General features: G+C 41.3%; 1 protein-coding gene across 1 annotated transcript in view; it reads left to right on the top strand.

Annotated features, from left to right (window-relative positions):
* Window positions 1-26,383, top strand: part of SORCS1 (sortilin related VPS10 domain containing receptor 1) — a 518,641-nt gene that overhangs the window by 378,990 nt on the left and 113,268 nt on the right. Inside the window, 3 exon segments of the mRNA XM_034663251.1 lie at window positions 3,765-3,829; window positions 19,181-19,299; window positions 21,835-21,924. Of these exon segments, the coding sequence (XP_034519142.1) occupies window positions 3,765-3,829; window positions 19,181-19,299; window positions 21,835-21,924 (274 nt within the window).

Raw genomic sequence — 26,383 nt, 5'->3', positions numbered from 1 at the left:
CTCTGTGTTTTAATTTTTGAGGAAACTTCATTCTGTTTTCCACAGTGCCTGTACCAGTCTGCCTTCCCACAAACAGTGCACAGGTTTCCTTTTTCTCCACATCCTTGCCAACACTCAGTATTGCTTGTGTTGTTTTTATTTTTTTTTATTTTAGCCATTCTATAGTTGTGAAATTTATTGCAGCATTATTTATAATAGCTAAGATATGGAAGCAACCCAAGCGACCATTGGTAGATGAATGGATAAATAGTGGTACATGTATACTATGGAATTTTACTCGGCCATAAAAAAAAAGAAAAGAAATCTTGCCATTTGCAACAGCGTGGGTGGATCTAGAGTGCATAATACTAATGAAATAGGTCAGTCAAAGAAAGGCAAATACCATATGATTTCACTCATATATAGAATTTAAAAACCAAACAACTCAACAAAGAAAACAAGAGACAAAAAAAAAAAAAAAACACTCTTAAATGCAGAGAACAAACTGGTGTTTGCTAGAGGGGAGGTAGGAGGTAGGATGGGTGAAACAGATAAAGAGAATGAAGAGTACACTTATTCTGATGAGCGCTGAGAAGTGTATAGGATTGTTGAATTATTGTGCACATGAAATGGAAATAAAATATTAAATATTAAGAAGGTAGAATAAAGGTAAGAGGGAATTCCAGACACAGACCCCAGTACATGCTAAGGCATAAAGTCTTTCCTGTCCTTTAGTGAAATTTAGTTCAAGAAGGGAATTCATTTTCTCAAATAGACACACTGGCAATATAAAGATATATAAGATACCACCACCTATTGCCTCTCTATATAATTAAAGGATCCTGGATCAAAATTTTTCATCTCATAATACAGAGAGGTTCCTTTTGAGTCCCAGAATTGAACAACCCCAATATATCAGATGTTATAGTAGATATTGACCAGTGTAAAAATGTGTCTATATGTTTACCGAGGAAGCATTCTTCTCTGTGCTCTGGTAAGCACAGGGAATTCAGTGATAAAAAACAGAACACCTGCCTTGTGGGAGCTCAATGAAGTAAAAGAGGCATTTATGCAGAGAGATCGAGCAAACCATTAGTATGAACTGTGACAGGGATACATACATAGGGGGCAATCTAGAAACATAAAGCAAGGATGTCCAACACTTCATGTTAAATACCAGAAGTCAGACTTACTATCGTGATGGATAGAGATACTTGAAGCCATTCTTGAGATCTCACTCTGAAAAGAAGATCATCAAGGGAACATTTTGGATTGAATTTTATGTTTATGCTATTTATATTTGTTAATATTTTTTAACCTTATTGAGGTATAATTGACAAAATTATAATATATTTAAAATATACAATGTTATGATTTCAGGAACATATACAGTGTGAAAGGATTTCCACAACCAAGTTAGAAGATCCATCATCTCACATATTTACCTTTATCTTCTTTCTTTTTCTTTTTTTGAGAATGCTTAGGTTCTATTCTCTTAACAAATTTCAGTTTGCAATGCAGTATTATCAACTATACTCATCACCTTGTACATTGCATCCTCAGACCTTATTCGTCTTATAACTGAAAGTTTTTATCCTTTTACCATCCTGTCCCTGTTTTCTCCTCCCTCCAAGCCCTGGCAGCCACCTGTTATTATTGTCATCATTAGTAAGCAGAGCACAATAATTGGTCTTAATATACACAGTTAACCACCCAGCTCCATGGTTACAGGTAAAATGTATAAATGGGCTGGAGAATGATACTTTGTGGTCACCTGCAGTGTTGTGCTTCTGCAAGGTGTCTGGTCAATGACAGGACCATTAAAACCAGCATCTTTGCAGACACTTAGCATTATTTGGCTTCAGCTTTTGAGAATTCACCAGTGCCACAAAATAAAAGCAGCAATAATTCTTTATGATCTGTGACTGCAGAGAGGTACTCCCAGACTACTAGTAAAAAGGGGTGAGCCAAACGGCAAAGAAAAGCTGTTGGAAACATTGTAGTTTGACTTTAAAGTTTTATTTTGTTGTTGCAGTTGTTTTACTCCAGATGGGGAGAAAAAAATTAGGCAGTGTAAGGGGAGTTGGTTAGCCACCGTAGACGCTAGAGAAGCAAGGGACTCTGTTTTGTCCCCTGTGTCTTTTTGTGAATTAATAAGAGTGGAAACATCAATTGAAACATCAGCTCCTGACTTTAGAAATAACAAAAGATCTTAAGAGACAACTGCTATTATTGATCTGGGTCCATGAGCACAGGGGAAGATGTGATGCAGGGTAATTATTTTGTCTCCCATTGACACTCGCCATTAGCCAAGCACATAGGTCTGCGTGCTAGTTTTGACCACTGTGTTTCTGGGAGGCCAGCCTTGTGGGAATCAGGGGTGCTAGTCATTTCAAGGAAGAAATTCAGAGCAGCACGCACCGTGGGAGGTGAACAATATGTAACTACCCACTAATAATTTACAAAAACCAGTTAGCTGCTGAGATTTCTAGCTTGAGGGTTTTTAGGATCGTGTTTCCTTTCTTAATCTCCTGACTGTGGCCTTGTCAGAAGAGGTCGCCTGTGGATCCAGTTGGGCTTCGGTGTGTGCAACGGAGAGCCACCCCCCACCCGGACCAGCACTTGTGCGCTGCTTAACTGCGGTGATGGTCAGAATGTCGGTGACTGCAGCATTCAGATTCCAAGGATGTGCGGTGTCTGCGTGCATGTCCCCTGTCTCTTTGGGGAAAATGATCAGACCCTGATTAGGACACTTCTGCTGCCTGAGAGAAGAAAGCAGGGTTTAGTGCTTTGAGGACAGACTCTGAATTTCAGGCCTTGTATCCATCAGAGAAAAGTTACTGACAGTGATAATAGGGCCTTTAGGAGACTTCTTAAGATGAAGAGAGACGAAGCTAGCTATGCTTCAGACTCTTTGAGCTGAGAAAATGAGTTCAAATAAGAAGAGTTCTGGGAATGCCCTTAGGACAATGATTAATTTACTTATTTCAAAGAGCCCACAGACGGTTATATACTCCCTCTCTCCGTTCATTTCCTTCCTTCTTTCACTCAACATTTGACTATCTATTACAGCTCAGGTAACAGAATAATTATTTTCTACTTAATAAGGCTCACTGCAAGATTACACTAAATAATAGGCACCTCCGAGGCATTTTAAACAGACTTTTATTTTGCTTTTTATTTTATTTTACTTACACATATGGTTTCAAGCACATACCGTGAAGTGCGGCACATCTGCATTTTCCTCTCACGCTGGTTCGACGATACAGAGAATGGTCCCGCTGTGCCACACTGGCCCCTGCATCGGTGGGGTCACATGGTTTGTTCATAGTTCATAGAATAGTGGGACATAGTTCTGCTAATTTCAAATGAAAAGATTAATTAGATCAGTTTGCTATGGAAATCACTGTCCAAGTCACCCAGCTAAAACAGCCTGCCTGGAATTTGCCTGATAAGTCTTGAAAGTCTATTATACTGTCAGGGAGATTGTCACAGGAGGACACGCATGCCATGTGTGGGACTTATTTGCAGGTCGGAGCTAATAACACGCAATATCCTTGTCAGAGTTAAGCCTGGCCTTCATCAAATAAAGGTTTCATTATAGCTTTTATTTGAAGTGGAAATTTACTATCAGGCTATATAAATAAATACCGTAGATGTATTCCAAGGATTGTGGTGTGTAAATCCTGTGAACATTAGTAGTCCCTGGGCTCCGCTGAGTTTCTCTGAGGCACACGTGAAGTCATTAATGTTGGTCTTCCTTTTCCTGTTTCTCCATTTTTTAGGTCTGTGATGGGGTCAAATAAGGAGCCAGATCTTGTGCATCTCGAGGCCAGAACTGTAGATGGTCGTAAGTAATTCATTTTCTCCTTGATGTTCATAGTAATATGAATTTTACCAATTTGCCATGAGCCGAGTCTGTGCCTAAGGAAAACACAGAAGCAATAATCCAAGACCTTAGTAATCCAGAATTGTCTTAACAGTTTCCAACATCTCTCATAGAGCCAAGGTGTTTTCCTTTCCAGTTAGTAGGGAAATGCCCAATTTCTTATGTCTGAAGTGTTTTTGTAGTTATTGTTATTATTATGCTATTGCTGCTGTTCCGTTTTGATTTGTTTTTCCAGTTTCCTTATTTTATCAGATATGGTCTAGGCAATGTCTCAGTGTTTTTTTCTGGAAAGTCACAAAGCACTTGGAAATGACGGGGACAAGAGAACCGTTCCATGTGTCCTTCGTCATAAACAGGTGGAGGGAAACGTCGGTTGAGTCGGTTTGCTGGCGCGTCAGCAGTTCTTAGCCACCCAGTTAGGCCGGCTGCCCGGAGCGACTGCACTTTGTGTGGACACTGCAGCTTCGGGTTCATGATGCTGAAAAAATTGCAGTCCGGGATCCAACCCCATGTCCGAAGGACTGAAAAGTTCACTCACTAGTCGTGAAAAATGAGTAACTTGAAAAAGCTACTTAAACTTTTTATGCCTCTGCTTCTTCGTCTGTAAATGAAATAAGTTAATCGTGGTGATTCCTACACAAGCCAACGTTTGCTGAGCACTTACCCTGTACCAGGAGTGACGCTAATCGCTTTCCATATTTTGTCACAATTAATTCCCACAACAACTTGTAGGTTGTTTTTCAGATTTTACAGAAGAGGAAACCAAGGCATAGAAAGCTTAAGTAATATATTTAAACAGCCACCACATAAGTTTCCTTCTCCTTCTTTGATCCAGAGGATCTCTAGAAGGGTTAAAGAGTGGAGGCGTACTGCCAGGCCTAAGATGGGGCACTACAGGTGAAAGGGTTCAAAGAAAGAGAAAGGGAGAAATGTGTAGAAGAAAAAGAGGAGGCAATGAGGAAAGACAGGGGGCAGGGGGAGGAGGAGGAGGTCTCAAGTGTAGAAGAGAGAAGAGAACTAGCCACAGGTACCCCAGAGCAAGGAGCTTGCCCAGCACTGAGCCAGAGGGTGATAATATAATTTTGGGGACATTCCCTGTTTCACAAATATCCCTCACAGTTCAAAAACTTCATCATCACTCTCCCTTGTACCTACCCACTTTCCCTCAGCCCATCTTGAATGCAAAAGCAGAAGGACCTGTATCTTATGTTCAGATACGGCAAGAAGAATCAGGTCATCTCCAGGGGCTTTGCTTCCCCCTTGGGGGNCTACCCACTTTCCCTCAGCCCATCTTGAATGCAAAAGCAGAAGGAAGAACCTGTATCTTATGTTCAGATACGGCAAGAAGAATCAGGTCATCTCCAGGGGCTTTGCTTCCCCCTTGGGGGATGAATATATTCTTGGGCAGAATCAGTGGAGGGACAGATCACGGTCCAAGCGGACCATCCCCTTCCTCTGTTCTAAAGCCAGGCAGGACTGCTGTATGTAATATGCCCAGCACTGTGCCCGACACAGAATGAACTCAGAGCTTTTCTCCCACCCCTTCAGTGCACTCTCTCTGGTGGCCACCCCTCCAGCCCTAGAGCTGATTATGTGATCTTGGATTCCAAGGTCTAGTTTTTACTACACAAGAGCCTGAACCCTCTTTCCCACAGGTAGAATGATTGATTCATGATGTCTGGTCATAGTTCTTAGTTTGACCTATCGCTCCGGCATGATCTGGTGCCTGCCCAGCTCCTTTGCTTGCCTCACTCTGTCTCCTCCTCACTCCTTGTCTGCAGTCCTGTGGGCTTGCTTTCAGTTCTTGGAACGTGCAGGGTCCTATGATACCTGCCGGTTCTTCCACAGGGAATAGCCCCTTCTCTGCCTTCTCTGACCCGTTCATTGTCATTAACCACTATGGATGGTTCAGATGTAAACATCCATTTCTATTTTTTTTTTAGCTTTTTATTTTGAAATAATTTCAGCCTTACATAAAAGTTTCAAAAAACCATAGACTACTATCAGAACCAGAGAAGGCATCCATTTCTTAGAGTCTTTCTTGAACTACCAGTCTAAACCAATTTCATATTTTGTTTGCTTTCATGCTGTGATTATACTGGATGTTATCTTTGGAGGAAGCCAAGAGAAGGGTAAGGGCAACTCTCTGTACTGGTTTTTGCAACTTTTATGTGTTACTTCAAAATAAAAAGTTAAAAAAAATAGATATGGATATTTATGTCTGAACCATCCATAGTGATTAATTACAATGAACTGGCCTCTAGGTTCTAGGAGAGGAAGGCTGTATCTTTGGTCAATATCACGTTTCCAGCACATGCCACAGTGTCAACATGTAGATGGAACTTAGTAAATATTTGTTGAGTGAGTGAATACATAGTTGGCCAATTGTCAGGGTGACCAAGTCACTTACTAAGTTGTCGGAAAATTTTAGGTCATTGCATCTCAAATCTGAGCATAATATGGCCCAGTGAAGGATCTTGTTAAAATGTGGATTCTGATTCAATAGGGGCCCAAGAATCTGCATTCCTAATAAGTTCCCAGGCACAGCCCGTGCTGCTGGTCAGCGGAACATGTTTAGAGTAACAAAGTCCCATAACAAAAAACTAATGAAAGAGCTTTAGGGTCTGTCTCCCATGACTGCACCTCTTGTTTAGGAAGCTCCGGATGGAAACGGTAACATCCCAGATTGCTTTCATTTTCAAGCTTTTGGGGATAATACCGCTTCTGGCTTGTGAAATCTAATGCACCTAACCCCACATCCTGAGAACAATAAGGCCTTCGCTTTCCCTGATGCGCTCGTCGTCTTTCACCCAACATTATCCCTACGCTCCCTGCAGCCATGAAGGTTGATAATGCCAAACTGTCATCTCGGGCTCAGCTTTCACATGGCATGAAATAGATCAGTTCTAATTTTATTTGTTTTATTTTACTTTTTTGCAAAGGCAGAATCTTCAGAAACTACCCAGGAGTGAAAATTCAATAAAGGGATTTAATTTGAAAAGTTATCCCTGTCAAAACAAAACAGAAAAAAAAAATTACCTACAATTGAAATAAAGGATCTAGGCATAATGCCTGACCTGACTGGGTATAAAAAAAAGAGATTTTTTTCAGTATCATATCCAGTCCCTCTCTTTCTCTCTCTCTCTCTCTCTTCCTTCCTCTTCCTCTTCCTCAAGGTACTTGGACTGCAGGTCAGAGAAACAGAGAGAAAGAGGAGAGAAGGAAAGAGCACAGGGAGATCAGAGTAGTAAAGTATTAGCGTATGTAGTGGAGACTGTATTTATTAAACCCAGGTTCCAGGCTGATCAGTTGCTCCAGGAATTCTAACGTCTGTATGTTACTTCCCTCGCTATTTTCTGATTGAGATCCTTCTTGTATTTCTATCCCTTCAGTACTATGTAGGACAAAATTTAAGTCTGTGGAACCCATTGTGTATATTCTAGGTCATACATTTTGTACGGTATATGCCAAAATAATATAATATTTTGACTTTCAATAAGTAATTGCTTTCTGATTTTAATGGAGTCGGGAATTCTGTTATTTTGATACAGGAAAAATTCCTCACTAGCTTATTTGGCTCATCCCTGTAGAGTGGCTTACAAATGCTTATCTGGGCTTGTTATTCCAAGTTCAGTTTTAGTCTCTTTTCACATTTCCCTAGATTACATTTTATAATTGATTACTGTTTCACCTGAAGTCTCTATAGCTGAGGGCAGGTAAGCTCTGGAAAGAGCTTTCTGTTTTGCTCTGTGACAGTCCATGACTGCCATAGACGTTTCTGCCACTGTGCTCTGGAATCTGGATGTTCTGTAGTTTACGTTGTGACAAGGATGTTATTCTTCCTTGCATTACCTCTCTGCCTTGGGAGGCAGGCTGGGGAGAGCAACCTCAATTACAATCAATCACAGGAATTATTATTGGAAAATTTTGAACATGTTTATTGGATGTGGCATTTGTTATTGGCCCCTGCATTTAACTGAGGACAAATTGACAGGTCCTCCTCCCAGAGACAAAGATTTTGCTGCTTGACTATCACGTGTGTGTGTAAATGTGCATGTACTCAGGTGTCCTGTGCACCCAGTACATTAAAATTGCTACCCAGTGCATTAAAACCATAAAAAGGAAACCTATATTCTATTGATTTGCCTAATATAGGTGCATGTATATGTATGTAATGTATGTAGTTAGAAAATGTTGACCACACCACTGGATTGAAAGCTTTGTGAAAAGCCATATCTCATTTTATTTTGGTTCTTTGTACGAATCTCAAGAGACTGACCCATTTGTTGACTTAAGAAATAACATATCTGTATAAGCATGTCTTCTTAAAGAAGGGCTTTAACCATAGGGTCTACAGAGTCCTGAAGGGTTAATGGATAAGTTTAAGAACCTCACTAAATCCCTGAAATTGTGTGCTGCGTGTTACGTATATGTGATTTTGGAGGAAAAGAGTGTAACTGTGATCGGAATTCCTCACATGGCAATTACACAGGGATGCAGAGTTCTCTATTTATGAACATCTGTAAATATCATCTTGCAAGTAAACCTGCAGCATCAAGTTTGACCTTTATTGCTCCTCCCTTTCACTTCTGCAATGAAAGGCCTAGTCAGTGACAAGACTATTTCCGTACTGGTGGTGATCCGTGCTAGCATGGACAGGGGACAATTACTGGACTCATTGTCTATTTGCATGAGTAAGTAACCTTGTAACAACTTGAGCAAGGACTAATCTCTTTCACTGGGGAGAAACAACCTTGGCCCTTTAACCAACTGTGAAAATGACTGTCCAAAAACTCTTGCTGAAATGAACCACAGACTAGCATTTTACAAGCTGAAATAAAAATCAAAGGAGACTCACAACTTTATATAACCACCATCCCACAAATTCTTGTCTTGGGTGAGAACTGGACATCCCATTCTACTTCCCATTTTCCAGTGCTCCAATTGACTTCCATATTGAGCGGCTTGCCTAGCAGCGTCTGGATAGGGGGAGCGTGGCTGCAATGCTGAGGGGCTGTGATGGAGACTTCAGGTCTCATCAGGCCTCAGTGTGTGACCTGTGGGGTGCTTTCAGTTCTCCCTGTAGAAATAGATTACTTTTATAACAACGAGAGTAGCAGTGATGACAATAAAAAGGATAAGCCATATTCAAGTACATCAAGTGAAAAGTAAAATCCACTTCCTGATCTTCATTCCCATTCCCCAGAGGTAGTATGTTTTTTTAATATTTCTTCTGCATTTTTTCAGAAACTGAGCTTACATAGGTGAATATGTATGTGAGTACACATACATACACATTCACAAATGTTCATGCTAAAGTCACTGCTGGGGAACACAATAACACGTTCACATTTTTCCGTATCAGCACATGGAAATGTGGCCACTTCATGACCGATGACTACAAAAAAAAAAACGACTTTGTGCAGGACCATGCTCTCGTTAGCCCTTCTTTCATTAATAGACCTGTAGAGGCTTGGCCCTTTCACGCAGCGCTAATACATCCATACACATATACACATATTACTTGTTTGGTTAGTAAGGATTCAGACTTGTGCAAGCAGCAAGCACTGCTGGAAAGAGAAACTATTGAAGGTAAGTTCCAGGTCTGAGAGTGTATACATTGAAAATTTTAGTAGATATTGTTAGTTATTGTCCTCTGACATGGTTGTATCATTGCGCTTTGTCAGTGTGAGTATTCTAGGATGCTTGGGTTCGTAAGCCCCCAATAGCCCAAGACATTATCAAAGATTTTTTAAACATAACTCATCTGATGAGCAAAGAGCTATATCCTTATTGTTTTCATTTGCATTTATTTAATCGTGAATGAGGTTAAGAATTTTTATTTTTCTTGGCTATTTTTATTCCCTGGTCAGTGCACTGTTAAAACATATAAAATCTCTTAAATGTTCCGGAGAAGATGAACACTTTGGCATTTCTATACAAATATAAAAAAAAAAATGTCAAACTGGCCACTCCCACTCCAGCAAAGGTCCCAACACTGGCCCACCAACTGGCATTATTCGACCCCATCTTTCGTAACCTTCATTTACCTTCTTTTCAGTCAGTTTATTTAGGAACAGTTTCTGAGGGGGGACCTGGGAAGAGGCTAGAAGTTTCCAGTTCGGGGCAGGTGCAGATTTTGATCACTCCCTAGTAGTCCCCCACATGCTGAACAAGCACCTTTCCCCTCTCGCCTGTCCCCACAGCAGGCATCCAGGAAGAGGCAGCGCAGCGGCACCTCGCACTGGCCTTTTCTCCTGGCTGCCTCCTTCCGACCCCATTGTTCATAGTGCAAAAGCTTCTTGATTTCGACTCTGAGTGATTTCAGCTTGGCCTCTCTGATTTAGTAGCCTTAAAGATAGCCCTGAAAACCAATCAGAAAAGCATGAAACACGGTAACACAGGCCTCTCCACGCAGCAGTGAAAACCTGACGGGAACATGCAGTAATGGGCCCCGCTGGGCAGCTTTCAGAGTGGGCTCTTTGTAGGCTTCTGTGCTACTTTCCCTGCATGCTGTGTGCCCAGCTAGCTGTGAGAAGGCCTGTGCCCTTACTTCTCATGCTCAGGAAGAGAGGACAGAGTGCGCAAGAGAAGTCTGTTCTCCCCCGGCCCTCACTCAACCACAGAGGTCTGCGTTTCTGTTGGGTTTTCAGGATCCCCCAGGACACAGCAGCACTAGTCCTTATAACACATATGGCAATTGCCAAGTGTCTGGAAAATTCCTATTGCTTCTCACTCCTGCTTTAAAAAAATAAGTAAATAAATAAAGTGCCGTAAAGATCTCATCACTTACTCCTACACTTCCTTCCTTGGTCCTGTATGTTCTCAAGCAACGATGATACTAATACCATGCCTTGTATTCCTATCGTTTGCCTAGTGGTACTCACTGCACTAAGTACTTTTCAGCTGCATTACTTATACTGATTCTTGTAAGTAGGCTCTATTGTTATTTTTCTCAGTTTAACTTTGAGGAAAACAAGGCTTTTAGTAACTAAATGTGTTTGCCATTTGCCTCAGGGCTAGAATTTGAAGCCAGGTCTAGTTCACCCCAAACCTATTATTCATTCATTCAGCAGACACTGCTGGACCGGTATGCTGTGTTACGTGCTGCCGTAGACACGAATGAGAGATAGGAGGGAACGTTGCAAAGGCCCTGCTCTCCTAGAGTTTCCCTTGTAGTAAGGGGAGACATCATAAATACATGTATAATGCCAAGTGGTGATAAGTTCCAGGAAGTAAAACAAAGCAGAGCAAGGAGAGTACTGATTGAGGGGGAGGGGAGGTCAAGGAAGGAATCTCTGATAAGGTGGCATTTGATGTTTGAGCCACGTCCTTATGGAAGTAAGGGAGATAGCCTTGAGGACTAGCATTCCAGACAGATGGAACAGCACATGATATGGAGTGTGGCCATGCTTGGCAGGGGTCAGGGGTAGCAGGAAGGCCAGGAATATAGACAGGACAGGCCAGTGGGTCATCTTTGTTTATTCCACCATGAAAGGCAGAAATTGTACGTTATTGGTCTTGGTTGAACATCGACCATGTTCCATGTATGATATTTGGTATTGAAGGTGATAAAAATAGAAAGTTATTGAGTGAAGAAATAGTGGATTGAACATACCCACGTGCGTCAGAGGCAATCCCCTGAACTGACTCTTTGTTCCGAAATTAATCACATAATGTGTGAACACATCTGAATCAATATTGTATACCTCTTCCACAAAATACCCCTGGAAAAAATTCTGTGTATTTTCTCCCCCACCCACCAAACTGCTTTCATTTCTCCCTTTCCTCTCTCTCTCCTTCCCACTTTTATTCCTGCTTTCCTTCCTTCTGGCTTTCCTACCTTTTGCTCCCCACCCCGCACTTATGCCTCCCTCCTGCACCCTCCCCATCCCCTGTCTTTGTTAACTCACTTTGGAAAGTTGTTCGAACAAATATGCTTCTCAGTTTTTCATGGCTTGGTGTGACCTTCTAGATCACTTTGTGTCTTTTTTTCAGTTTAAACTGGATTTACAGTGTGGCTTTCTCACAGAAAAGACAGGCAGCATTCCTCAAACATATGTCCCACCCTCCCCCTCATGCCTCTGTGTTCTCACTAGTGTTCCTCCTTTCTGGCTCATCCTTATCACTCACCCTATCGCTGTTCGAAGCAGCCTTCCAGACTTTTCCCAGGTCCTCCATGAAACCTTCCACGGGTTTCCCTGCCCTCACACCACAGAGGTCATTGTTCCCTCTATGCATTAGAGTGAGTAGTGAAGTGGCCTCTATCCCCCAAAGTACTGTAGGCCAGGGGGGCATAACAGGTCTACAGTTCTGTGTGGTGCAAAGTAAAATAAATGAAGTCACAGGAGAAGTCCTGGCACAAGGTGTCCCTCACCTGTGGGCTACAGCACCTGCTCCTTCCTGAGATACACTCACCACAGTGCACTGTAGTTGACATGTGATGTTTCTGTATTTGTATTAAATTATTATGTCTTTATGGCCTCTTTCATGTCCCTAATTCCTATTCCTGTGTGTGACAAAATTATGATCTCAGAACTTTTCCTGTAGTAATCATGGCCTCCTAAATGTCAGAAGGCTAAACATAAAAGACAACATTTAGAAAGTCATATTGGATCAAAAGCAAGAGATTTCATAGAAAGCAGTGCCACATTCTCATTATGTCAAGGGAGAACATTTGACCTAAGTCTATAATTTTCCACAGAAAATTATTGAACTTAGTCTTTTCAGGGGCCACGGCTGGAGTCACAGCTTTGCAGATAGATGTCAGTTTCTAACTGGCACATGCCACAGGGGTCTCCAGAACCCTCATGGCATTCAAGTGTGCATGAGCACCACCATGGCGACACATGTGCGTGCGTGCTTGTGTGTGTTGGAAGCATCTAATCTGAGAGTTCTAAAATAATAGAACAGCATAAAGAACGGAAGGAAGATATATAGGCAGATACACGAGCTTTAAAAATGGCCCTGTTTTAAAGTTGAAAATTAGTGGCAAATGGGGAGAGTTTCAAAGTGCTTGTGACTGGCTACGGAGTTTATGGTTTCGCTTAAAATGGGACTTTTATAATATTAAGGTATATGAAAGATTTGATGCTAAATAAATATTTGCTGAATGATAGAATCAGTAGTAGAGTCCTAGAGATCTGTAATGTATTTCATTTACTAGCATTTGAGCTTATACAGATCTCATCTCTAAGTCTGGAATTCTTCATCTGTAAAAAATACCACTTTCTGGAATTTTTTTTAAAAGATTTTTATTTGTTTATTCGACAGAGATAGAGACAGCCAGCGAGAGAGGGAACACAAGCAGGGGGAGTGGGAGAGGAAGAAGCAGGCTCATAGCAGAGGAGCCTGATGTGGGGCTCGATCCCATAACGCTGGGATCATGCCCTGAGCCGAAGGCAGACGCTTAACCGCTGTGCCACCCAGGCGCCCCAATGGAATTTTTAAAATAAAGTTTCAAAGAGAAAAAGCATGCGATCCATTTAGCATAGTTCCTAGCTCAGAGGACAGGGCCGCTCTGGTTATTCTGGAGGTTAATGCTGCTGCTGCTCTCATCAGAGAGATTCTGGGAGGGGAGAGGGCAGCCTGAGCCTCGGGAAAAACTCCATCGAAGAAAGCCCAGGAAGTATTTGGACAGGGCGGCAGGCAAGGAAAGGGCTGTTCAAACCAGAGTAACCATCTGAATGAACACAGGGTGTCAGCCAGGAATGAATGTGCTGTTTAGAAATAGCAGAAGCTCTGAAGATACAGACTTACCAACGTCACAGAGGTTGGTTTGTTGGTGCAGGGGTGGGAAGGAGACAGGTTTCAATGGGTATGGTAAAGACCTGTTGGATGTTAAAGTGATAGTCTGATTTTTAACATCCTTTTTTAATTCTTAAGTCCTAATAACCCTCATTACATAGAGAATAAATCTGAAGCCTAGCTTTGTAAGTGACCTTCTCTGAGTCACACAGCATGGTGGAGATGGACCTAGGACCTAGAACGTCGCCCCCAACAGAAGGGCACACTTGCAAAGCAATATGGTCACAGGCTGGCCGGCCCCCTCTGCTGGGCACCCACGCGCTTCCCATGTCCTCCTCATAGCCCCAGTTATTTTCCAGTTCTGCCCACTGACCACTACCTCACACCATTATCTATTAATTATGCAAGGAGAATATTTTTTGGTGTTTTTAAAAAATTACTTAAAAAAAAGTCTTTAACCCAAACCACACAGTGAACATGAAGGAAGATATTGTATTGGGTAGAAGTGTGTGGAGTACTTTACGGTCGTGTCCCGTGAGACACAGTGGGCAGTACTGGTGATTAAAGAGATGCCATTTCAGTAGCAGCCACAACTCCTGTTACCGGAGCACAGACTTGCCTGGCACTGGACTCATTGCCTTTCCCAACTGAAGTCTTCTCTTGTCACAGCCGCTGGCAAGATACCTCGCACCCGTTCCCATTTTACAGATCAGCGTTTAGAGAGGTGAAGAGACTGCCTAGGTTTACCAAGCTAGCAGGCCTTGAACCTGCGTTTAAAGCCCTGTCCCTCTGCTCAAAGCCTGGCCTTTGAAAGGCAGCCTTTCTCTAGATGACAGATTTTGCAGGGGTGGGAACCGCATTATGCCAGGCAGCAGCTGGCTTGCACACAGTGAGGATGCCTGGGAAGAGCAGCACAGGGCCCTAATTACCTATGGCAAGGAAAACATCTGTGTGGGAAAAGCAATGAAATTAATTCTAAAGTCTAGCAGTTGCATGCATTAATTGACGTTAATTAATGCCAAATTACAAGATACTTCCTATGGAATCGCATCATACACTCAGTAGAATTGAATATGGAAAGAGTTCATCATACTTAATGCTATTACAGCAAGCCCCGAGGGGAATAAGAGTGATTGGTCCCTCATTATGAAGTGCAGCCAATTTCTTTCTGTTTCCATTAGAAGGAGAAAGAGAACAAACCAGGAGCACTTTACCAGGGGCAGGCAGCTCAAAATCGTTCATTTCCCCTTCAGCTTGCAAATTTCACTGTGAGCCATTTTGAGCAAGAATTGGTTTTCAGACCTCTTCCGGGGGCTTTCTTTGTGTCTCCCAGTTGGACCTTCTGTATTTCTTAGCCGCGGACAGGCTCACGGCAGTGTTGCTCGTAATACTCCACCGCAGTATGTGTCATGGCGAGCGGGGGAAGACCGAAAAGCAGAGCAATTAGAGATGATTCTCTAACTCTTGAGAGACTGGTCTCACAAGCCCACTGTGGGCAACACTCCCTCCATGCCCTTGGCTGAGAGATGCTGACCAGGGATTTGCACAGAGTTGTCTCCTCCTCTCACATCACTACTTGTATACTACTGTTGACATCTCCTATATATCTTTTATTCATTTTTCCAGGGCAAACATACATATGTAGATGTCTATATATACAACTTGCACAGAACCTGGCTGATATGCACATATTTTGGTAACCTACTTTTTAAAAACTTTTATTTTAGAATAATTTTAGGTAAACAGAAAAGTTACCAAGACAGTACAGCTTTACATAGCTTCTCCTAACATTAATATCTTGAACGACCAAGGTCTGTTTTCAAAACTAAGAAATTAACATTGATACAATATTATAAATTGGTAACCTGTTTTTATTATATGAAATGTATTAAGCACTTACGTAAATATTCATATGCTCTTTAGAAGTACAGTTTTAATCACAAACTGCATGTTCTGAAGTTTTCAAAAATCGCCCCCCCATTTTTGGCCATCCTTTTCTCTTTTTTAATCATAAACAACACTGATGCATATTGAAGTAGCTAATTCTTTCCATAGATCATTACTTATTTCCTTGGGTAGAATTCTCAGAAGTGAGTGTGAGGTTAAAAGATCTCATTTTCAAGGATCTTGATCCATATTGCCAACTTAACCCACAAAAATATAAATTTACTGGTCTTTGTGTGTTTGTGTGTGTGTGTGTGTGTGTGTATAGGTATATGCATTGACAACACAGCTCAAAGCCAAAATATACTTAACAAAAATTGGCTCCCAGTTGAGACATTTTTCACACAACATAGAGTAGTAGAAATAAAAGCCTTGGAGCCAACCAAGTTAGAACCCATAATGCCATTTCATGATCTTTTTGAGCTACATTCTCTTTATCTAAAAAATCAGTTGATTTATTATACTTTGTAGTACTGTGAAGATTAAATGTATGAAATAAAGGCGAACATGCTTCAGAGTATCTGGTACATAGATGCTCGACAAATGTTAGTTTCTCTGTTCTTTTATTTTCTTCCCAAATCCCTTAGATTCATAATTGCTGAAGAGTTGAGTTATAAATATGGAAAGTGCATCTTTATATTTTCCATCGTGTGTTTGTTCAGGAACCTTTGAAAAGGAGGTTAAAGTCTTGAGAAAGAAACTCTTAGACTCCATTACAAATAAAACAAGTACTGTGTATTTATCAAGAAGTCCTCATGAGGTAGCAGTCCAAGAAATTCTGATTGGAAGTTGTGCTTATAATTTGAAGACCAAGACCTCTTAATCAAGAACCTTTGATTCAGTTTGGTTAATCATTGTTTTTATTCATTATCTCACATAAGAAGCACAGAGAAAGAGCAGCTCTGGGCTCAGTACAATCAGTAACTCAGTGTCATCAGGAAATAGGTCCTTTCCATCTCTTTGCATACTCATTATGTGAGCTTAACTGTAAGACTGGCTCCTCTGTGTAAAAAGGCCAGCGCAGTCCCAAGCATCACATTGGACACAGTGTTCTAGAGAGGCAGAAGAGGGTCTTCGGCTGCAGCTCCTGATCCCTCCCTGAAGCCCCTTAAAAGACCTCCCTCTCTTCTCATTTACTACAACAGGATTTTAATGCCCTTTCCGGAACCAACCAGTGGCAAGGGGAGTAGGAAGACCTTGAATAGGCGTAGACCCAAAAGAATTAATCCTTGCCTATGAGCACTTATCAGTCACACAGGAGGAAGGACAGGCCTACAGATCCAGTACTGGCTTTTCCATTAAAGAGGCTGGGAAGAGTGGGTATTGGCAGGTCACCAACAAAACATAACTGATTGAGAAACATAACTGGAGTACTCAAATTCAGTTTAACTACCCTTTTAAAGGACCTCCTATGTGCCCCCAAACTGATCTTATCACTGTGAAAGGTAGCAAAAGAGAAAATAGGAATATTACCATTATTGATAACAACTGAGATCTGTACACACTTGAGTTTAAAAACATGTAGCATATACATTATTTCAGTTAATTCTTAGAGCCAAACTGCGAGAGAATTGACGTTGGCATCCCAATTTAATGGATGTAGGTGGCAAGACTCAGGAGGATGAAATGATTTTTTTTGAACTATGCAGCTAGCAAGTGACCAAACCAGAACTCAAGCCCAGGTCTCCTAGCTGCCAATGTCCATTGTTTCTGTGACCCCAAGCTACCTTTAGAAAAACAGAACTTAGTTAAAAGCTGTAGAGGGGTCTGGTGAAGTGTGAAATTGTGAGGTAAAGATTTTGTGTGCTATAGTGGTGGGGACGGACTGAGTCCCAGAAATTGTTTTCAAGGAGAAAGATCTTGAGTTATGCCCGAAAATAAAACTATAAGAATGTTTGCAGAAGGAGATAATTAAGGGTGAGTAGTGGCTCTTCTTTAGTTTATCTCTGGAGATGGTTTCACCGGAACTACATGGCTTAGAGTACTTCAAAGCCATCCCATCTCCACAGATGGCAGTGGGATGAAGGAATATTGTAGATAAAGCTCCCCTCCAGTCTCCTAAGAGTTTATCAGCAATTACATCAATCATTGGTCAGATGGAGCAAATGTGCATGCCGCCTCCTAGTGGTCCTCCTTCTAGAATACAGGTTTACCCAAGTTCCTTAAGTAAAGATGATCCTGGAAATTGCCTTAAGAAGTCATTAATGAATCCCTGTACCCAACCCAATACTATTGTGTACCCCCATTTCATGTAAGTCTTCATCTCCTGATTTTTTTAATTCAGAAGACTGGATTTCTGTATATGTCCCTGATGTCCTAAAAGCAAGCTCATCCATTCATTCAGCATCAAAATAAACAAACAAATAAATAAATAAAACTTTATTTTTCATTTAAAATATATATATTTCAATCAATAGGCACATTCCAGTGAGTATTTACTTATTCCCCAGTGTGTGCCTGGAATAGTATTAGAATCTGGGGGTACATTAGTGAACAACCAGAAAAGGCAGTCACTATCTCCAAGGAGATTATATTGTAATGGAGAGGGCCAGAAATAAATAAGGAAGAGGTAATTTTATATTGTGATAAATTCCATGAAGGGAATTAACAAAATGGTGTGTGATCAATAGTAATCATGGAAGACCCTCCGAATTAATAGTGGGCTGAAATCTAGAACCTTCTTCGTGAACAACTTAGAGAGAAACATTTCAGGCAGAGGGAATACAGATGAAAAGTTTCTTAAGTGGTAGAAAGTTTGGCCACATTTCAGAACATAAAGGAGGCCAGATGAGAAGAATCACAGAGAGAAGAAGAGATTAGCATGTGGGGAAATTGGAGTGGTGGGTCCTAGAGGGTTTGAACTTATTTTAAATGCAATGAGGCAAAAGGAGTTTTAAGTAAGGAAGTGACATCTGATTAGTAGACAGGGCAGAATAGTTGTAGACGAAAAACCAAGACAGCCTCCCCGACAGAATGTATTTCCAGCAATAGATTTCAAATCTATATAAGAGTTATTACAACTGATAGGTTTACCATCTGCAGTTGAGTCTCAGGTGGGATTTGTTTACTTATCTGTGAAGTGAGAGCAGAGTTTTGGACTCAGGAATATCCTCTCTATTTTGTTTCACTTCTAATTATTAGTAGAAGAAAAGCCTTTATCTTGATATGGAATCTTCCTGTTGATAACAGTACACTTCTTGCATGAGAAGACTGGTGATGGCGTGTATGTCCGTTTCCCTGCCTGTTGGTCAAAGGTCAAAAGCGTGGAGGAAGAGCCTACAAATGCAAAAAACAAACAAAAAACCCTACAAAATCACGAATATTAATGCCAGTTTTTAAAAATGTTTTCATTTAGGTTTGGGAGGGGAGGATTAATTAATGGGAATTTATATTCCAGGATGACAAGATTTGTTGGAGGCACTGGGGCATGGTGGTGATGGTGTTGCTAGAAAGTGTGTAAAATAATAACAGTACTACTTTTAACAATGATGGGAAGAATAATGCAGTTAAACAATGTGAGGTTTGTTTAAAGAATTGGAGATAGCAAGGGAAATGGAAAATGTCCACTCCAAGTCCAGTATTCTGTATGCATACATCCCCCTACCCATTTTTTTTTTTCAGATTCACAATACTTAACTTGCCGAATGCAGAACTGCACAGAGGCCAACAGAAATAAACCTTTCCCAGGCTACATTGACCCAGACTCTTTGATTGTCCAGGATGATTATGTGTTTGTTCAGGTATGAAAGATCCACTTCTGCTGATTGTCTCAGGCATTTCTCTTTCCTGCTTCTGTCCTAATGCAGCCTCCTTTGCCTGCTTACGCTCCCTTAAGAGTAAAAAAGGAAAGAAAAAAAAATCATTATCTTTTTGACAAAAGGAACATTACCAAGTGTCGAAGCTTCTATGCTAACAGAATATTAATTAGCTCCTTTGGGCAGCCTCTGGAGGACCTTATCAATACGGGGTCCTGGAGGCACCGTGTAGTGTACAAAGGTTGTCTCAGAATGATGCACGCTTCTATTCACCCCCCTCCTCTGCCTTCATGGGACTGAGCGGATGTGTCAGTCTCTTCCTATCAGAATAGTCAGCCAATCAGCCTGTTCCCTGATATTCACCTTAAAAATAGCAAAACGATGGGAACAGGAAGCTGTGGGGTAGCCGGAGGTGGTGGGAGGCAGGGGTGAGGTGGAGAGTAATCAGCCATTATTGTCTTGCTCTGACTGTGATTAGGATAAGAATTAGATGGGATGTACTCAGCCGGGTTTTTCACCCCTGAAGAGAGTGGCAAACCTTTTGAGGTTGAGTGGTTAGAAGAGACAGGGAGCAAGTATGCTTTGCTTCTTTTCAGTATTTAAGGAAAATTCTAGGCTTGTTTAGATAATGCTCCAGTTATTAGTTAAGTTTGGACAGACTTCACTTATTGCTTCCTGTACTAAAAGTGACAAAGGTACAATTGTTAAATAGTCTGTATCTGTGTAGTTTATATGTTTATGTATTAAATAGATATATATATATTTATTTATTTATACACACATACTATATATACATATACACACACAATTTCACTATGATTGAGACATGTTCTAAACACTGTTATATGTATTTGGACAAGAAATCATAATTCAGAATATTCAATCCCATGTTTTGAAGAAGCAAATATTCAAAATGCCCAACATCATCCTATGTACTCTTAAAATGTTTCACAAATGATTACACACACACACACACACACACACACACACACACACATCAGTTTTCCTTAGGGAAATGAGTAACGGGTACTCTGATAACCTCAGCATCAAATTACCACGTGACATTAAAATGGTTACCTGTATTGGTTCTATCTATAATTCATTTCTCTATCACTGTTTCTCCCAGGAACCTTTTCTGTTTTCTAATAATGGTTTGTAATCCACATATATAACTCACAAATGGGAATCAATTCTGCATTTAGAGTATCGTATATTTTCTACTGTGAACATGATCCTATAACCCATCACGAGGACTAAGAGGTGATCTGGCCCCATAATGGTGAAATGATAACTTCTGGTCCCTTTGTTGTGTGTCTGGTGGGCATTCACCCAGAGCATGTGTTGGCACAATCTGAGTATGCACACTCCAGCAGAGATTCCAGCTCTGGATATTTATATGGATTAAGAGCGGCTAAACCAACTCATAGAAACGGAGAGTGGTGGTGATTGCCAAGGATGGGGTTGGGAGGCGGGAAGATGTGAGTCAAAGGATGCAAATTTCCAGCTATTAGATGAATAACTTCTGGGGACCTAATGTATAGCATAGTGACTATAATTAACAACACTGTATTATATACTTGACAGTTGTTAAGACAGTAGATTTTTAAAAATATCACCACACACAAAATATCATAATTGAGGGGATAGAGGTGTTAACTAACCTTACGGTGGTAATCATTTTGCAGTATACACATGCATCAAATCATCACTTACTTCTTAAACTTACATATGTTATATGTGAATAATATGTCAATAAAGCTGGGAAACAAGAGTGGCTACAAAGGAGAGAGGTTGGCAGCGGAGCCCTTGACATTGCACAGAGTAGTGTTCATGCTGAGGTGGAGACGGCACCCCTTCTCACCGTACCTAGCACCCACGGGGCTCATTGGGCTGTATGTGCTGGACAGACTTAGAAGTGTTAGCTCACAGTTTTCTTCGGGAAGATAGAGATCTGTAGTGATTTTGGACCCTGATCCTGGCTGGCTTTCCGGCTAATGTGTCAGAAGCCCTGCTGTATCTGAGACACACTCAGAGTCATCAACGTGACAGCATCAAAGGGAATTCAGTGCTCAGAGGTGACAGGCTCCAGCTCTGGCACTGTTTGACCTGGGCCATTTCCTTCTGGTATGGCATGGGGACCTGTTTGCACGCCCATAGTCTTGGGCTAGACATGTGGGGACTGCTGGTGGATGTGAAGCTAATCTATACTCTGAGGCTTATATCATTAGAAAAAAAGAAGAAGAAGAAAAACAAAAGAAAGAAACTGAAAATGTTTCCTGGCTTCTGAGCCACAGTACAAATTAAAGAATTATATTTTCATGCAATGGCTTTAGCCTGGGCCTCAGACCAACTCTCATACACTGTATGAGTTGTTTTTGAATGGAACTCTAGTTCTTTACACTTGTCCACAATAGTCGTTCACACTGTTGGGTTGGCAGCTAGCCCCTGCCATTCGTGGCTGTTTTTCTATGGCCTGTAACTGTTATAATAGCTCCTCTTACTTTTGTGTTTATGATCCAGCTGACATCAGGAGGACGGCCACATTACTACGTGTCCTACCGAAGGAATGCATTTGCCCAAATGAAGCTGCCCAAATATGCTTTGCCCAAGGTATGACCTGAATAGATTTCTTCATTTCAGTATTTTCTCCAATTCCCACATTCTCGCCTCCACCGCTTTCCCAAGGACCCTCATCTTCATTTATCTCTTCTCATCCCCCATGACCTTTTTTCAACTTCTCTCTTTCTCTCTAATTCTTGCTATAGGAGCATCTGAATAGATTGTCAACTGATTTGCTTTTGCTTTTCAGTAATAAAGATTTTCAAGCAGTGTGTATGGGTATTCTAGCAAGACAGAAAATAGGCTTCGGGTACATATTCTATCAGTACAACAGGTGTGACACATTTCTGTCCCCTTTTATTGTTTTAATTATTGAGAGGTGGTGCATCTATATGGCACCCAACCTTTGCATTGTATCTCAATAGAACTTATGAGACTGGTTGTCTTTAGAGTTCTGAGGCACAGCTAATTTTTTGGACTTCCCCAAAGACGTACTCCTTTGAAAATAATGACAGACAAAAGTTAAAGACCCTCTCAACTGCTGACATCCCTGGACTATCTTTCCAGCAGCACTGAAGAACTGCGTTAATATGGAGCACCACCTAGTGGAGAACAAGCTGACTTGGGAGCTCAAAGCTGTGGATTTGTGGTCTGAAATAGTTAATGTATTGTGCCTTGATCTTAGAGCAAGGGAGGTATGTATGGCTGTAGGAGGGGGACACTATAGGTTTAAATGTGGTTGTAGCTCATCTTTGAAACCTTTGGGCTGGACAAAGGACAAGGGAACTTTTTTTGAGTGTTCGTGACTCCTTATCTTGGTGTTTTTATCCTTGACTCTGTAGTACGCTGTCCTGGATGGACACCAGCCAGCTGCCAGGAAATCATGTGATAGATATAGCACAAGGACATCACAGGTCTCCTCTTCCAGGAGAGCCAATGGTAGCCAGTTCCTCTGGCCTCTCCAGGCAGAATTCTCTTTCTTGGCCATCACTCTGCCCCTAAGCCTAGCAGTAGTAAGGTGAGCTGAGACATCGGCCCGTTCCAGATAATAGCACACATTAAATTTCACCGTTAATTCCAAAAAATGATATCCATGTTAGTAGTTATTATTTCCAGCTGGTAAGAGATTAATGACAGTGGTAGTTGCCCAGAACTGTATGTCTGTGACTGTATGCATTTAAACACTCCCTGCTCTTGATTCAGCTTAAAGTATTTACCAAAAAGACAAGCACTTACACCTTTGGAGTTGTGCCTTAGATGAGAATTGGGTAAAGTCCATACATAAAGTTAAATCTGGGTGTTGTTAAAATTACCCTGGATAATCTTTTAGGAAGATCCATGAGGGATATGATCATGCCTCCTCAGTAAGTCCAACAGAGCCATTTTAGGGTTTTTTTCCCCCTTAAGTGCTGAAATAAATTGCTATTTCTTTGATCAGCAAATGCAATAGTTTGGCTTGCAAGATTTACACCTTTAAAAATAAGAAAGTCAATGCAGGGAGACACTCTCGCTCAAGAGGCATGTGGGAATTGAGACCAAATCAGGAAGCTGCAGATGTGAGTCACTCCTCTAGTGTTCTCTCCTGGGAACATGCTCTTTGTGTGGGATAAATCCCAGCCAGACCAAATGCTGTTTGCAGCCGAAGTGAGGCTGGCGCTCAAGTCTCTGAGCTCCCAAACTGACATTCTTCATATTATACTTTTCTTCTCTTGAAATAAATTAATAACTTACTATTATAAGATAGCAGATCCCCCACAAATTTTGATATACTGGAGGACCATCAAAAGTAAAAGTCCTGTGGACCTAAGGTGCCCCAGCAATGGTCGTTGAAAACCACAGAACCATCTTTGGATCTATTGGTGGAGTGTTAGGAAGCACATACTTTGCGTTGCTTGTTCATAGCCGTCACACAGACCACTTTTGACACTTGCCCCCAGTGACACCCAGCCAGTCTGGAAGGAAAAGTTATACTTTGAACCTGAATCAGCTGTGTGTCCCCTCCCTTTGCTATCCCAGAGGAGCATCCTCCATTACTAGCCTTATCCGAAGTGTGAGGGTAGAACGTGATGATTAATTTCTCTTATCCCTGGAAAAATAGGAGCCAGCACTGCAAATGAATGTATTATGTGGTCCAAGCAGGTGTTTATTATTTAAGGCAATGAGACGCCTCATTACAATCCCATTACACCTTCAAAGAATAGCCCCAGCTTGGGTGGAGTGATGTGCCAGAAAGGCGCCTGTATTTCATGGCCTTCTATCAAAGCCAGGGCTGCCTTGGTTGGAAACGAACAAAGCTACATGCCCACCAAAGGAAACGAGACAAACCAGCACTTTCATGTTCAAATTTTCTGTAATCACCCATTGCCATTGTATCAGCTCTTGAAAGACCATGGTTACCCTGAGCTGTGTTAAAAATAATAATAATAATAATAATATAATGGTAATACTGACCGGAGAGGGGAATGGGGAGACTTTAACGCTGCTGCTGCTATTAAAAGCACGAGGCCCCCCCAGACTGGGAGACATGGTGACGGTTTCCTTCCCTTAACTTACTTGGAGCTCATTCTGAGCTACTCAAGGGAGATGAATGAGGCAATACATATGAAAGTGCTTTGAGCATTTTGGAGGACAGATACTCTATAAAAGCAAGGTAATATTATTATCAGTATGGATCTAGTTGTCTGTGTGGTGGGAGATTGATGGGAATGGGGGCGTGGGTGGTGCAGAGGTTGGCAGCAGGAGGCCCGGATTCCAGACCTGCATCTGCAACTAACCTGCTTTGAAGCCTTGGACTGGCTTGCCAATTTCTCTTTCTCTGTGTTTTGTTTGTTTGCTCTTTTGTCTTGTTTTGTTTTTACAATTTTAAAATGAAATAAATGTTACTCTGAATAAAATGTCCTTGGAGGTGCCTCTCAAAAATTTTGTTCTGTGATCAAATAAGCTTAAGAAAAAAATGAACTCCATTCTATGTCCCTTGCCTTGAGAGTAACGGTGGGTCTCTGGTGTCGAAAGTTCTAGGATATCCTATGAGCATGAAAACTATATAATTCAGCATTAATAAAAACATTTTAGAAAGGGATCAATTAAACCATCATCTATATGGCATCTATATGGCACCCAACCATCAATGCTGGTGTCCTATGGAACAGATTTTGGGAACCACTCTATTAGAAGATCTCAAAGGTCACTTCTTGTTCTAAAATTTTGTGTCTCAGTAAAAGTATTGAACAGAAAGTGCCACTTTATGTAGAAAGAGCATATTTTCCTGATAGAGGAGAATGTAGGCAAGAAGAGAAAAGAAAGATGACATTTAAATATGTCAGATCTTTCAATTAAGATACCTGAGACCAACATTTTTTTAAGTCTCTTCGATGTAATTGGATTATATGGAGAGACAGAGAGAGATCTGATCTGGCCCTTATCTAGAGATGGCCATTTGAATCTGTTATTGTTACTCCACTAGTTCTGTAGGTGACCTGGAAGCGCACTGTGTTTTAGTTCCGACTCTACAAAATAAAAATGTGCATGCGTTGGGATAATATAGTTGATGTGTCTAGTCCCTAGCATTTATTAACAAAGTATCTGTGATGACCTGGACTTCAGAGGTTCACCAGTGCACAAATTCACTCCAAAGGCACAGAGGTGGGCAGTAGTTACGTGGGGGTCAGATCTGTGCTTCAGTATTTTAGCCTGAATTCAGGCAAGATACTGCATCCAGCTGACAAGGGAGTGTGAATTGGGAGGAGTTATGTAAGGATTCCAAATGGCAGAATAAGGATTTTGGGGCTTTGTCCTTTAGGAAGTGGGGAGCCACAGAAAGTTTGGCCCTCAGTGGTTGAATGGCCCTTGGGCTAATTTACATAGCTAATCTCCTCCATTAGAAAGAAGCAAAACACTTGCATGAACCACTTTTTATTAAGTATACTATTTAGCCCCCCAATATTTGCAGTGAACAGAAAGGCCAAATCAAGTTTGCTTCCATCCACAAAGGGGATTTGAGGACTTCTGTAACTGAAAATAACTAGCATGGAAGGAACCAGTGCTATGTGCCGGCACTATTCTAGGTGCTTACCACTTAGTAACTGAGTTAGTCCTCACAGCTCCATGGAGGGCATACTAATATCTCTGTTTGCAGGTAGAAATTCTCAGGCCCAGAGTTGAGTTCACACAGCTAAGTTATAGAGGGAGGATCTGAACTCAAGGAGTTTGACTTCAAAGTCCATTCTTTTAACCATTTTATTCTAGCGTTCTCTCTGAAAGGCTTACAGGTGGGGCAGGCTGCTTAGCTGTCCACAGTCAAAGACTCAAAGACATTCGTAAAATGTGGCTTATTTCTCTTCGTTTTGAACCTATTTGCTTCAGGATTGGCTTCATCCCCTGCCTCCCCTCCAAGATATGTCTCTATCAGATCTAGACATTTTTTTTTTAAACTTCTGATAATACCAGTGTCATTGTAGAATTGTGTCTTATTGACTTTGTGTTGCATACCCATCACTGATCCAACCACTGT

Source organism: Ailuropoda melanoleuca, chromosome 6, assembly GCF_002007445.2.
Source record: "Ailuropoda melanoleuca isolate Jingjing chromosome 6, ASM200744v2, whole genome shotgun sequence".
NCBI lineage: Eukaryota > Metazoa > Chordata > Mammalia > Carnivora > Ursidae > Ailuropoda > Ailuropoda melanoleuca.
This window is presented reverse-complemented; position numbering and strand designations above follow the sequence as displayed.